The sequence below is a fragment of the Loxodonta africana genome, chromosome 10 (assembly GCF_030014295.1).
Source record: "Loxodonta africana isolate mLoxAfr1 chromosome 10, mLoxAfr1.hap2, whole genome shotgun sequence".
NCBI lineage: Eukaryota > Metazoa > Chordata > Mammalia > Proboscidea > Elephantidae > Loxodonta > Loxodonta africana.
In genome coordinates, this window is record NC_087351.1 from 73,743,300 (window position 1) to 73,758,809 (window position 15,510).

Genomic DNA, 15,510 nt, shown 5'->3' on the forward strand with positions numbered 1-15,510 from the left:
GGACACAGCAGAACTGCCCCATAGGGTTTCCAAGGCTGCAAACCTTTATGGAAACAGTCTGCCACATCCTTCTCCTAGGGGGCAGCTGGTAGGTTCCAGCCATCAACCTTTTGGCTAGTGGCCGAGTGCTTTAACCACTGTGCAACTAGGGCTCCTTTAAAGAGTATAATAACTGCTAATTTTTTCAAGTAATCAGATGTTCTGAGATTTTTGGAAAATACCTCTTGAATTATGAATAAATTTTATTTAACAAATAAAAGGCTTTTCACACTGTGCCTTCTTACACAGAGCATACTGATCATAATGTAACCTTTCCCAACTGAAAGTTACCATGATGAAAACTTGTTATTATGCTCTGCAGCTGTACTTTGCTGGTCTCCAATTTAAGTATGTAAGTTTGTTTGCTTCTGTATTAAAAAATCTGAAGTTTACAGTAGTTCTTGAATAATTTTTTATGGTTTTCATTTTCATTACATCTCATTTATAATGAAACAGCTAAAACTTCTATGGAGAGATTAAGGAGCCCTGGTGGTGCAGTGGTTGAAGCACTTGGCTGCTAACCAAAAGGTTAGCAATTCAAATCCACCAGCTGTTCGTGGGAGAAAGACATAGCAGCCTGCTTCTGTAAAGATTACAGCCTTGGAAACCCTATGGGGCAGTTCTACTCTGTCCTATAGGATTGCTATGAGTTGGATCAGCTCTAACAGCAATGGGTTATAGAGAGATTACTCTGAGCCAGGGCACTATTCTCTGCATTTTATATGCCTTCCCTCCTTTATTCCTCATATAAACCCTGTAAAGCTATTGTTACTGTTTCTGTGTTACAGATGAAGAAACTGAGGCACAGAGAATTTTCGGGTAACTTGCCCAAGATTACTTGGTTTATAAGGGGCAGAGCCTGGGTTGAACTCAAGTGGAGGGGCTCCAGAATTCACACATTAGTATTTAGAGCTCTTTTCATGTTACTGGACTATCACTACATTTTGCTGACATTTCGTACCCTGTCAGTAGGAGCTCTCTTCTTTTTTTTTAATTTCATACTGTGTATTTATTGTGAACTTGGAAAACAAAGGCAGTTTGTACTTAATTATAATTCGATATAAAAGATAAGTAAATACACTCTGAGCAGTGACTTAAGTGGGTTGCCAACGAATTTACTATATGAATTTCAGTGTTTAGACTTTAAGGCGTGTACTGGCTACTCAGTGCTTCCTGTAGCTCAGGACTTTCTAAGTAGATGAGGATGCTGCAAAGGTGAGGTATTTTTCAGCTCAAGAGAGAGAGCAACTTTTGAGAAAAGTAGACACATGTAATAAAAACAGACAATGGTGTACATTATCTTGATCTATTTGAAAAGGAAAAAAATTTTAACTTACGGAGTTTATTTTTCATCTGTTACTTAATTGACTTTTTATTAAATGAAAGAACAGTGCTTTTTAGTTTATTAAATTACTTTAGAACTCTTCATATTACAGGATTACCTTCCTTATTTTGCAGTTAGTACAACTAAACAGGCAGTTCATGTCTAGAAATTTTCAGTTCCTACTTTAGAAAATAAGATTCTTATTGACATTTTAACCTTTTTGATGTTTCATAAATTGTTAGGCTTTATGCAAACTTATCCTGTAAAGGGCTTTGTGAGCCAGCCATTCAGTCCTATGAATAAAGATTTAGCCCACAGGCCATAGTTTACTGGCTCTTGGGCTAGACAATAAATGGATGGATATTAGGAAGTCTTTTTTGATTGGGTAATAATGTTAATGTATTCTAAATTAGATATAGCCTACTTAATATGGTTTAAATGCATGTTTTGAACCAAAATGTTCTCTTTTAATAGCACATGAACATTTTTAAAAATAATTTCTAATGTAGGTAATGGATTTTTGATGTTTTGCTGGGAAACTAAACTGCAGATTTTCACTTAAAGAGGGGCTGCTGCAAAGTGTCACATTTTAATGATACACTAAGTGTGTTTACACAACATAGTCATTTTATTCTTTCATTTAAATTCTAAAAAGATGCTTTAGACTTTTTTAAATTACTACAAAATGTCATTTATTTTTAGAAAACTTAAAATTTATTTCTCTTAATATGTTTTTTCATTAGGAAAATGCTAGTACTTTTCAATTACTTTTTTTTTTTTTTACATTTATCTGGGTGCCTACATTTAAAGGCCTTGGGCTTCCAGAGGTCAGTCCAGCTCAAGTTCAGATTATGAAGGACTGGAAATACCTCAAGGAGTTTATGTGTGGGTCTCTATTGCCAGCACCACCACACATGTACCTACTCCCATCACCAAGACTGGTATGGTTCTTGTGGCTTCTTTATAAAGTCCACACTGGAATAATTCCAGAGAAGGCAAATTCAGTCCTTGTTTAAGTAGACCCAAATAACTTGCATCAACACCGGGACTGCCCTCAACTTTCCTAGTTCCATTATTAAATATGGGTATGAACATCTTCCTCAAGAGTCCAGCATTTCTAGTTAACCATGCCTAAATTTAAACTTACCTTTGTTTATTTTTCATATTAACACTTTTCTTTCAGTATACTAGCCTTCAAATCTCCAGATCTTTTTGGATTTCTTTCCTCCCTTATTTCCATCAGTTTTTAAGTTTGTATAGATTCTACCTCTTCATTTTTCTTCTGCCACCCTTATTTTCATTCCTACTACTGGTATTGGCTCAGCCCCTCAATACCATAACTGCATTCCAATTCTAACACATTGCTGCCAGGTTGTTATTTGAGTTTCTCATTGTACTTCCTAACTCACTTCTCAACTCAACACTTTTAGAGGGAGGCTCCATGTTGTTCATTTAAGGCTGAACTCCTCAGTTTGGCGTGCAGGGGTCCTCCCTCGTTATAGCCCTAACCTTTGCTTTTAGTTTCGTTTTACAATTTATTCTGCAACCAAACTGTACTGTGTTCCCCAAACATGTGCTATTTTTCTACCTCCATTCTTTTCATTCTCTTCCGTCTGTCTGGGATACCCTTCTAACCTATCTCTGCTTGAAATTGTAATGTTCCTTTTTTCAAAGAAGCCTTCTTGGCTCCCCCTAACTAAGTTATTGTTCTAGTTTCTCTCCTTCTTTTAAAGCATTCTTACAAGTTTTGAGGCACTTACTCAGGACTGTTTTGTTGTTGTTGGCCTTATAACTACATTTACTACGTTTTTAACTTCTCCAGGGCAGACAGTGCATCTTATTCATTTTTGTATAGCCTGCAATATCTAGTCCAGGCCCTAAATAATAAGTTTCTATTTGTTTTGAACCAGTCTGGCCAATGAAGATAAATCAAGTTGCTGTTTGCATACTCACTTGAGTGTAATCTCATTTTTTAGTTAGATGAGCTTTGAAATAGGAGTAAACAGACTTGAATTTATTTAATTTCTGACTTCGCTTTATTTTTGTAGCTTTTGATAAGTCACACAATATAATTTTTTTTTTCTAGTAACAAAGCAGAAATAATTACTTGCCTGTTTTACAGGGAGATTTAAGGGGAAAGCAGATATATAAAAATGCTATTTGCTATTAAAAAGGAAGTTGCTATTTTGAAAGTGCAATAAATATATGGAGCGCATATTACAAATTACACTAAGATGTTTAATATAGTATAGGATGAGTTTGTTGAAGCTGTCTTTTGGGGTGTACATTGATAACACAGTTATAGAGTGAATTTATAGCATATTAGTATTTCCTCAATAGTTTGATCAGGTTTACTGGCTTGAATGTGAAATGATTAACTGTTATACTAAATACAGATTTTCCCATGAGCTCAGGAAATCACTGTAGTCATGAACCACTGTTAACTGGTTAGAGTTTGTCACCTGTATTGGAGTGGGAAAAGGGGTGTGAATCACTGTTCATGCTGAGAAATTTAACTGAATAGCACCTAGGTGCCGAACATCTTGCTACTCTTACTATAACAAACTTGTATAGGTAATTTTAAACTTTATTTCTTGCTTTCATTAAGGCCCTGTGAAAAAGGGTAAAGAGCAAAACACACAACGAAGCTTTTTTCTCAGAATGAAGTGTACCCTAACTAGCCGGGGGAGAACTATGAACATAAAGTCTGCAACATGGAAGGTAAATTAGAACAATTTGTGAGTATTAATATATTTGATTTAGAGATTAATTCATATATCTTGACATTGCTAATATGAAGATATCATTAGAATTGTGGGGGAAAACTTAACAGTTGTGCCTTGGCATTTGCAGATTTAACATTTGAACTTTGAACTAATTTGTGTGTGGTCCCCCAAAATCCAAAACAGTGTAGAAAAACCAAACTCTAGGAAAGCATGATTCAAACAGATATCTAAAGAATAAAAAAATGAGATTAATTGATTGACCAAAGCCAAAAGTAATTTGTATGAAAATTTTCATGTTCATAAAGCTTATGCTTTAGAAAATTTATCGTTGAAGTCTAAACTCATACTTATTTAGTGTATTCCTTTACTTATAGTACTTAATGATTTAGTTCAAATGTCTTTCTAGTTCCTTTCCTTCCCAAAACAGCATCTCCTGAAGGTACCTGTCACTTCTTTGCTCGCTGTTGAAACGGTCATCAGAGTAAGAAATAACTCCCAAGCGGCTATGATGACCAGATGAATGAAAAGGCAGCCAGACTTGTATAAGGGGAATTTTTTAAAAACTAGTCTACGATACTGGGGGAGTAGTATGTCATGGGTGGTATCAAAGGGAAAACATTTATTGGTTATCAAAATATTTTCTAGTTATGGTAATGACAGTGAATTTTATCAAAGCTTACTTGCCATGTCGGACTCAACTACTATGTCTGCATTTTGGTTTTTTCTAGTGTTATAAATTAAAAAAAAAAAAAAAAAAAAAAATTTTTTTTTTTTTTCTTCATCTTCATACACAGGTACTTCATTGCACAGGCCATATTCATGTATACGACACCAACAGTAACCAATCTCAGTGTGGGTATAAGAAACCACCTATGACATGTTTGGTGCTGATATGTGAACCCATTCCTCACCCATCAAATATTGAAGTTCCTTTAGATAGCAAGACTTTTCTCAGTCGTCACAGCCTGGACATGAAATTTTCTTATTGTGATGAAAGGTAAATTAGATATAAAATATAATTTGAAATTTTTAGTTTGTCTACAGCATTTTTTAATATTCACTGTAGTAAAGATTCATTGGTATACTCTTTGACTAAGCTGGAGCTCAGTAACATTAGATTAACTTTGTAAATTAAGTCAGCTACATTTACTGAATGCTTACTATGTGTAAGTAACTGTATCAGGTACTATATAAAAATTATTAACATGAGTTCTCTTTCCTTTAAGACCTCTATGTATTTAAAGAGAGAAAATAAATACATTTCAAAAGCATTCACAATGCACATTCTGAGGAAGTACAGATTGGTTTTTGGTTGTGGACTAAAAGGGAAGTTTTTGGTTATCTCTTCACCCTATACATTTTCCCTGAGCAGTTTTAGCCCTGCCCGTGGTTTCTGTTGCCATTTCCCAAATCCATATCTCTAGCTATTTCTATTTAATTACCTTCTTCCTATCCAGATATTCTTCTGTGTTATAAACTAAATATCTCTCTAACTGAGCTGCTGCTCCAAAATAGCATCATCAAAAGCTGCTTTTCTTCCTCCCCGTTGTGGTTAATAACACTACTGTGTAGATGCATTGTCCTAGCAAACACTTGGAAGTCATCTTTACCTTTTCCTTTACCCTCATTGTCTACACCCAATTGGTCTCTAGCTCTTATAGATGTTATCTACTAAATATTCCTTGATCCATTCCTGTCTTTGCCATTACATTCTTCAGCTCATTATTCCCTTTTGCTGAACTGTTGCATAGTCTTGTGAGCTGCATCTCTGCCAACAGAGTTGTGCCCTTGTAATTTCTCATCCAGGTTGCCAGAAAGTGGACTTCCAAATGTGAAAACCAGATCATGGTATTCTCCTGTTAAAAATGCTTCAGTTGCCCCCCTTCATCTTCACACATAAAACATTTTGATTATAAAAATATTATAGGTGAGTAGGAGATTTTTATTTGTCAAAAGATGTGCATTTTGAAAGGGTGAAAGAAGAATAGACCTATGCAATCAAATCTAAACTTAGTATGGCAAACAGAGATACTCACAATCTAACCCGTCTCCACCTCTGCAAAGTAATCATAAGGAAAGAGGCCTCTTCATGGTCCCCTTTCTCCTAATTTGGCCTTAAACACCCTATAACCAGAGAGCTCCCCACGTGTATTAATATCTCAGTGCCTTTGCATATACTTGCCCACTTTGCCATGAAGTTTTCTTTACCTCTTAACACATACTTACCTCCCAAGAGCCACCTACAACATCTACAGCTCCTTTGTGGAGTTTTCCTTATTCCTTCAAAAAAAAAAAAAAAAAAAAACTACACTGTTCCTTGTACTTATCTGTCATAGCATTTATTCTACTGTTGTTTACCTGTCCCATTTTCACTATAAAGGAGTATAACATAGTGGTTATAAAAGCATAGATTCATTTGCCAGACTGTTGAATCATGACTCTGCTGCCTAAATTCAAATGATTTTGGATATCATAGTTTTTCTCTTTAAGCATCATTTTCTTCATCATTAATAAGGTTAACCTGAAGATTTTTTGAGGAAACTTAGCTGTAGTATAAAGTGGACAATAAAACCCTACTCCACTGGACAAGAAAATGTGACAAATCATTGGCTTTGGAATCAGATAATCCTGGATTTAGACCTGGTACTTGCAGTGTGGCCTTGGCCTTGGTACTTAATTGTTTAAAATCTCACTTATCTGTAAAATAGGGATTATACCTCAAAAGGCTGTTGTGAGGATTAAGGGAATTTGGAGAGTGTCTAGTGTATACAGCGAATGCTTCCTTACTGGTGTCAATTTTTAGAAGAATGAAGATAGAAAAGCTAAAACATATTTTATGGTGTTCACTGCCAGTGTTCATGTGATTGTATGATAGAACAGAGATTCTCAGCCTTTTTTGAGGAATTATTTTTATAAGTTACTTGAAATAACAATGTAGGGGTAAGCTGGGAAGAAAGGAAAATGAAGGTTCTAAAATGAGAACAGGAATAACATTTTCCTTTGGTTATATCAGAAAATTAGCAAAATGATCACAAGAAGAATCAGAATGAAGAAAGCCAGCTTAGAGATCAAGTACAGTCTTGAGTTTGACCATTAGATCATCATTTTCTGGTTAGAGCTCTTTCTAGTAATTTCTCAACATCTGTAACCCCTGAGAACAGGATATAGGGGAAAAAATGCCCAGTTTTAAGGAGATCTAACTTATCTTCTAACAGCAAAAAAAAAAAAAAATCCTACAAGCAGCTATTTATTTACTGTACTGAATAATTTACACTTATTAAAAAAAAACCCTGATTACAGCACATTTGATCAAGTAGTGTGTTCATGACACTAACTTATACTATAGTAGAAGCAAAGTCCCTGTCCTCAAGAAGCTTACAATGAGTGGTACACAGTATAGTTGTGTTTTTTAGACACATAGTACATTATGTATTTTTTTTTTTTTACCAAAGGTTTCCTAATCCATTAAAAACACTTTTTGAGCAAATTTTTTGAAGCCCACTCCCCTTTTGTTATAGAATATAAATTATGTAATTTTCTAAAGTTAAATTAACTTTACCTTTCTCCCTCAAATATGAACAGAATTGACCTTCTAGGAAAATGTATTCTGTTTATATTGTGACTGCTTGAATCCCTTAGTGATAGATACACCCCAGATTGAGAAGCACTGATTGACATATGATTAAGTCAAAGCTTCTTAGTGACCTCTGAGGCACTCCCTGATCTGATCCTCCTATCTACTTCTCCACCCTCATCTCTCTCCACTCCCCGCATCACACTCTGCCCCTGCCAGCCACATCAGGATCTTCGTTACCTGTACACTATCAAGCATATTCTCACTCTCTCTTTGCTTGTGGTATACCTTCTTCCTGAAATGCTTTTGTTTTCTTTTTGGCTCTCTTCTAAACTCATTAAGTATCTCCTATTAGAAGCTATTCCTTACGCCATCATTCCTTGTTGATAGGGGTGGCCCATGCATGGATTCCCATCACTGTACTTACCACATTGTTTCATAAGTAGTGTGGAAAGTGTATCAGGCAAGCTACGTTTGGTTCAAAAGTTATGTTTTGTCTGTATTTTCACACTAGAACAATGGTAGTCACACATAGGCATATAAATGTTTGATTAATGAAAAAAAAGTTAATTCCATAGGAATTCTATTTAAATGTATATCCTGTAAGACCAATTAAAATGATTTTTAAAACAAAATTTAAATAAGTTTTTTTTATAGCAGTATTTTCCTTCGTAATGCTGCCACCTAGTGTTGCCGTGTTTTGGGATATCCTTTTGTAAAGAACTCAGAGTTCATTTTTTACAAGTCAGCTTTCTATACATCTATATACTTACTGATTTTGGAATAAATTATGGAAGATCTTGCTTGCAGTGTGGCAGCGCAAGCAGCATTACTTTTATACTTAGAAGAAGGGTATCTTCTCTATGTGCCTTTTGTAGTCAGTGGGTTTTTGGGTGTTTTTTTTGGACACATAGTACATTATGTAACTTCCTTTGCACCTCAGTAAGTAAGTACTTTGAATCTAAAGACAGAAAAATCTAAAACCTTAACTCATATTTTGCTCCCAGAAAGGCTTTAAAGAGAACATTCCCATTTAGCATGGTGCTAAGACAGCTTTCTCTTTCTCATGATGTGAGTTCCATTTCAGACTGTGGTTGCAGAGAGTAATAAGATCTAATCTCTGTCATAAAGGATCTTCCAGGTAACTGGATGAAATGACTGGATTACTTTCCAGGTCATTTTCAATTTGATATCAGTGTTTCATCTGAAATGAATTCCCATAATCTCATGTACTTAATTTCAAAAACTTAAGTACAGGAGCACCTTCTAAAACCAACATAATAGATATTCTTTTAGGTATCATGTAGTGTGATCTTTGGTTGATGATATTAGAATTTTGTAGTGCATACTGATCCCCTTAAGTGAGGCCTTTGCTTAAAGATTGTTATATAAGAATATGGTTTCATGGAAAATAAAGCTATAAACTTTGTATGTTAAGTTAAAGGTCAGTGACTACTGTCATGGATAGAATTGTGTCCCCCAAAAGTATCTGTCAACTTGGCTAAGTCATGATTCCCTGTATTGTACAACCGTCTACCATCTCATCATCTGATGTGCTTTCCCCTATACGTTATAAACCCTGTCACTATGATGTGAATGAGATGGATTAGCGCCAGTTATATTGATGAGATCTACAAGATTAGATAGTGTCCTGAGCCATTCTCTTTTGAGATATAAAAGAGATGTGAGCAGAGAGACACGGGGACCTCATACTACCAAGAAAGCTACACTGGGAGCAGAGTTCGTCCTTTGGACCCAGGGTCCTTGTGCCTGAGAAGTTCCTTGACCAAGGGAAAACTGATGACAAGGACCTTCCCCCAGAGCTGATGCCCTGAATTTGAACTTGTAGCCTACTAAACTGTGAGAGAATAAATTTCTCTTTGTTAAAGCCATCCACTTGTATTTCTGTTATAGCAGCACTTGATAACTAAGACAACTACCTTTATAATTTTCATTATTTAATTTAGCAGTACTTTATTAATATCCTGCCTTGTTACCAAAAGTACGTACGTCCAGAAAATAAGTGTGTATCAATTACTCTGGAGAAGCAAAGTTTTTCTTTACCGTTTAGTCTCTGATTTATTGTTTTACTTACAATTTTACTTAACAGAATTAACAGGATATGAGTCGAGAACTTTTGGATCATTCAACTTATGATTACTTATTTTCTTACATAACAGAATTACTGAATTGATGGGATATGAGCCAGAAGAACTTTTGGGTCGCTCAATTTATGACTATTATCACGCTTTGGACTCTGATCATCTGACCAAAACTCATCACGATAGTAAGTACAACGAGGAACTCAAGCATCTTTTAATTATTGAACTCTTGCAGTCTCTTTGCTGCTTGATTATATATCTAGCTTTTTGGTTAAAATTAACCAGTCTTCCTAGACTGGACCTTTCATAAGGGATCTTGACCATTAAATGTATTTTGTATATTTGTTACAACCAATACCAGTTTTATTAAAAGTACTTAATATATATAATACTTTCCTGGCCTTTTAAATACAAAGACTCAAAAAAAAAAAAAATTATAGCTTCGTTTTCAGAATCCATACCTAAATACTCAGAACAGGGGTTGACACAAAAAAGATACACAGAAAATGGCTGAATGAATCAATGATCAGCATTAGGCACAGATAGTAACAAGTGCTCTTGACACAAGATGTGATTCTGGATTTTGCTGAAATAAGTCATGTTCAAAGTTTTACTTTGGGATTTCTCACTTGATGATTAATCTACACCTAAACATAACTTCACAACATGATTGGGGATGCCTGAGTGTTGAGCTGCAGGATGTGCTCAAGTCTGCAGTCGGGGCCCAAACACTCATGACATCGCCATTGTGAGTCCACACACTCTGCTGCTAACTGGAAGGTTGGTGGTTTGAGTTTACCCAGGGAAGAAAGGCCTGGCAATCTACTTCTGAAAAATCAGCCACCAAAAACCATATGGAACACAGTTCTACTCTGATACATATGGGGTCTCCATGAGTTGGAATTGACTAAATGACAACTGGTACTGGCTCTCCTGAATAAATAATTTAGATTGCCTAAATCACCAAAAGACTTCAGCATGTGGTATCAATTTATATTCAAATATGCTAGCACACACAAAAAAGTTTTTTTCTTTTTTAGCACAGCTATTAGAAGTGTCTTTAGTTCTCTGGAAACTATAGCAAGAATGTAAAGAAAGAACAGCAGTGCCATTTTCCTCACTATTCTCTGTGGAATCAAGGATATTCATAATTCTCTAGCTTTTCTGACATGTACTTTGAACATAAGTCATTAAGGAAATTGTAGTCACTGCTGCCCCTCATTCCTGGCTTGTGTTTTATTTAAAGTGAAAATTGGGAGTTAGAAGAAGGAAATGGTTACATTTTATCTATGTTGAATTTTTTTCTCTCAATTTAAAGTTATAACTGATTCCATTAAAATAAACATTTTTCTTTTTCTAAAACAGTGATCAACATTCTGCATCTATTACTTTGAAAATTAAAAGTTATTTTCTCTTCAAGACTTTTTTTTTCCCTTTTTACTCCTAGTGTTTACTAAAGGACAGGTCACCACAGGACAGTACAGGATGCTTGCCAAAAGAGGTGGATATGTCTGGGTTGAAACTCAAGCAACTGTCATATACAACACTAAGAACTCTCAACCACAATGCATTGTATGTGTAAATTATGTTGTGAGGTAAGCTTGGAAAATGAAAAAAAAAAATAAAAAAAAAATTTTTTTTTTTAAGGACTAACCCCCCCTTTTTTTTTGGATATTTTATTTTTTTTATTAACACTTTAAGGAGGTCTTTTGCAGCAGTTCTGCCCAGTGTAGCACGTAGTTTCATTTCTTGATTGCTGCTTCCATTGGCGGATTGTGAATCCAAGTAAAATTAATCCTTGACAAGTTCAATCTCTTCGCCATTTATCCTGATGTTGCTTATTATTGGTCAGTTGTGAGGATTTTTGTTTTCTTTATGTTGAGGTGTAATCCATACTGAAGGCTGTATGCTTTAAGGTATTAAAAAGCAAAAAAGATGTCACTTTGAGAACAAAGGTGCACCTCACCCAAGCCATGGTATTTCATTCGCCTCATATGCATGAGAAGGCTGGACGGTGAACAAGAAAGACTGAAGAAGAATTGATGCCTGTGAATTATGGTGTTGGCAAAGAATATTGAACATACCATGGACTGCTAGAAGAACAAACAAATCTGTCTTAGAAGAAGTACAGCCAAGAATTCTTCTTAGAAGCAAGGATGGCAAGATTTCACCTCATGTATTTCGGACATGTTATCAGGAGGGACCAATTTCTGGAGAAAGACATCATGCTTAGTAGCGGGTCACTGAAAAAGAGCAAGGTCCTTAAGATGGATTGACATAGTGGCTACAACAGTGGGCTCAAACATAGCAACAGTTGTGAGGATGGCACAAGATGAGGCAGCGTTTCATTCTGTTGTACATGGGGTCAATATGAGTCGGAACTGACTCAACGGCACCTAATAATTTTTTTATAGGAAGTAAGATCAGAAACATTTAAATGAATTGTATTTTACTCCCATATTCCTACCTAATTATGATTTCAATACTCTGACCTAGGTTTTTAGGACAGCTATTTTATAGTGATTCCACTAAATATTACCAGTAGTTGTCCCCATCCTTCCTGCCCCCATCTTAAAAAGGACCTTGAAAAAAATACCAGATCTCCTGTGGATTAATTTACTCTCATCATACAGCTATCAGCATATATACTATCTTAAAGCAGCTGTGCTATTTTTATAGTAAGAATACTATACTTTGGAACCAGAAGAGTTAGGCTTGTGCCCTAGTTCTACCACTCATTAGCTCTTTGATGTTGGGGGTGTCTCCTCATTTCTCTGAATTTCATCTATATAGGAGAGATGATAATACTTAAAAGGTTAAATGAAATTCTATGTGAGATATGGAGGGGATGTTTGATAGACACATGGCTCTTGTATATTCATGAACTTTCCTCTCAGTTCATTGGCTTATGATTATTGTGGACATCTTGAATTAAACTTTGATCTATTGCAGTAGGCTTCTAATTGATCTTTAGTCCGTCCTCCACATTACCACCCAGCTGATCTTTTGTGGATATGGATTCTCTCATTTTCCTTAGGCTTTTTTAAAGATCCCTTTATCACCCCGAAGATAAACCCTTGTCTACTTCTATAGCATTATTTCTTGTCATTTTCTCATACTCCCATACTTTGCTAGATTTAGCCCTCCTTCTAAAATTTATGGTCACCCCTCTTAGGAAGATTTTGGTCATTTATTTTTATTTTTGTCACTTCTGCGACCATCCTTTAATATCAGTGCCAAAGAGTTCTTTTGTGACTTTACCATTATGTAAGAACCCCCCACTTGGAATGCCCTTCTCTTCACCGCACCGCAGTCTGCCTAACAAATCCTACTCAAGCCCAAGTTTCAGCCTGTTAACCTCTCTGTGAAGCAAGCGTTGTCTATTTTAGCAGTTATCACGTTGTATTTTAATCGTTTGCACATCCACTTTCATACTAGGTTATAAGCATCTTGAGGATAAGAGTTAGATATTTTATATTTTTCATTCAATATTTATTGGTTAAAGGAGCAATAAAATACATGTTTAAGCCATCATTCCTCTTCAACTTTATCTCCATCATCCCTCTTCAACTTTATCCTGTAGATAGTATCACCATTATCATTTTCCTACCAGCAGAGAAAATATGGTACCCCTCTTAGAAAATCTTGATTATTTACCTATATATCTTTACATTCTAAGACCATTCTTAAGTCACGCCTCAAATCATGCCAGAGTGCTTTTGAGCCAATCCCATTTTGTGTGGGTCTGCACAGAAATTCTGAAGATCTTTTTGTGTCCTTCATAGACTTGACTATTTCCTTGTCACCACCACTCTTCCGAAAAGGATGTCTGAAGTTTCTTAATTGAAATTAGTCAGTATTTGAACACTCTTGTAGTGTAGTGTGAATTTTATTAGGTCTTTATTTCTTACTGATATTTTAAATCCTAAATGTAACAAAGTATGTATGAGAAGTTAGGTCAAGGATCTTAAAATGTTCTTTTCATAAAACAATTTTTTAAAGAGACGGTTACCGCTCTCCCCATTGTATCAAGTGCTCATTTAAGAATTATTAATCTCTCTTTTTTAACAGTGGTATAATTCAGCACGACTTGATTTTCTCCCTTCAACAAACAGAATGTGTCCTCAAACCTGTTGAGTCTTCAGATATGAAAATGACTCAGCTATTCACCAAAGTTGAATCAGAAGATACAAGTAGTCTCTTTGATAAACTTAAGAAGGAACCTGATGCTTTAACTTTGCTGGCCCCAGCGGCTGGAGACACAATCATATCTTTAGATTTTGGCAGCAATGGTGGGTATTTATTTCGTTAATCTCCTAAACTATGTCTCTTGCTGCAAGCTCCATTTTAACTGAACTTTACTCTGACATTTTTTGTTGGTAGTCATTTGGACATTATGGTCTTATACATTTTGTTTTTATAATCTTGAAAGTATTCACTTAAATATCTTTGCTCTGCAATTTCTCTGCATTCCTGCTTTTGTCACATTGTTGGAAATTGTCTTCAAAGCGTCTAAGGTATTTCTTCTTCCCACTTTTATTTTTCCCAGTTCTTCTACTTCTGTATCTGGATGTCATATTTTCTCCACAATTTAGCAGAGTTATAGTGTGACCAGTATTGCTGAATTAAAGGATAAATAAGAGTCATATTGTAACATCGAACTTTGAAAATGAAAGCCGTAATTTCGAACTAGGTCAAATGTTAACATATACAAGGAATGAAAAGATCAGAATTCCAGGTCTCTATGCCATATAGAATAATTTTTACTAGTTGCTGTTGAGGCAGTTCCGACTCATGGTAACCCCACGTGTCAGAGTAGAACTCTGTTCCGTAGGGTTTTCAATGGCTGATTTTTTTGGATCTTGATTGGCAGACCTTCTGAGATGCCTCTGAGTGGACTTGAACCTCCAACCTTTCAGTTAGCAGCTGAGTGTGTTAACCGTTTACAGCACCCAGGGACTCCATATAGAATAATAGGAGTTGCCAGTAGTAGATTGAAAAGAAAACTCAGAATTATGGTTATCCCATAGCATATGTAAACTTTGATTAACGTTTTTGTTGTTTACATTAACTAGACAAACCTTTTGTAAAAAGGGACATTAATTTTTATATATGTTAAAATCTAGATGTTCTTTAGATTGATCTATTTCTTTCCCACAGACACAGAAAGTGATGATCAACAACTTGAGGAAGTTCCCTTGTATAATGATGTAATGCTTCCCTCATCCAGTGAAAAATTACAGAATATGAATTTGGCAATGTCTCCATTACCTGCCTCTGAAACTCCAAAGCCACTTCGAAGTAGTGCTGACCCTGCACTAAATCAAGAAGTTGCATTAAAATTAGAACCAAATCCAGAGTCACTGGAACTTTCTTTTACTATGCCCCAGATTCAAGATCAGCCAGCCAGCCCTTCTGATGGAAGCACTAGACAAAGTTCACCAGAGGTAAGTGTCATGATTTAAAATAGGATAACTTTCAGGTTCAATGTTCAGGAATTTCTTTGCAAATTTGATTTAAATTTTAATTTGAATCACCTATCAAAATTGTGTAGATTTTAGCATGTTAAAATGATAAAACCTATTATAGCCAAACTTAAACCTGGGCACATGTTTTAAACTCAAAGTTAGTCATGAACATACAAAGGAACCAGTTTTAACATAAATCAAAAGGTAAAACTTACGTTGTTTCTTTATATATTTACAGCAACAGGACAAAAAATTCTTGTATTTTGACATCCACAGA

At 35.4% G+C, this 15,510-nt stretch overlaps 1 protein-coding gene and 1 long non-coding RNA gene across 2 annotated transcripts in view; one reads left to right on the plus strand and one right to left on the minus strand.

Annotated features, from left to right (window-relative positions):
• The window catches only part of HIF1A (hypoxia inducible factor 1 subunit alpha), a 52,138-nt gene that overhangs the window by 26,403 nt on the left and 10,225 nt on the right, over positions 1-15,510 (plus strand). The window contains exons 5-10 of the mRNA XM_010588680.3: positions 3,972-4,084; positions 4,884-5,086; positions 9,844-9,950; positions 11,213-11,360; positions 13,837-14,057; positions 14,926-15,212. Coding sequence (XP_010586982.2) covers positions 3,972-4,084; positions 4,884-5,086; positions 9,844-9,950; positions 11,213-11,360; positions 13,837-14,057; positions 14,926-15,212 — 1,079 coding nt within the window. The remainder of the gene's footprint in view (positions 1-3,971; positions 4,085-4,883; positions 5,087-9,843; positions 9,951-11,212; positions 11,361-13,836; positions 14,058-14,925; positions 15,213-15,510) is intronic.
• LOC135232610 (uncharacterized) overlaps positions 1-15,510 on the minus strand; it is a 36,093-nt gene that overhangs the window by 6,812 nt on the left and 13,771 nt on the right. The window lies entirely within an intron of this gene.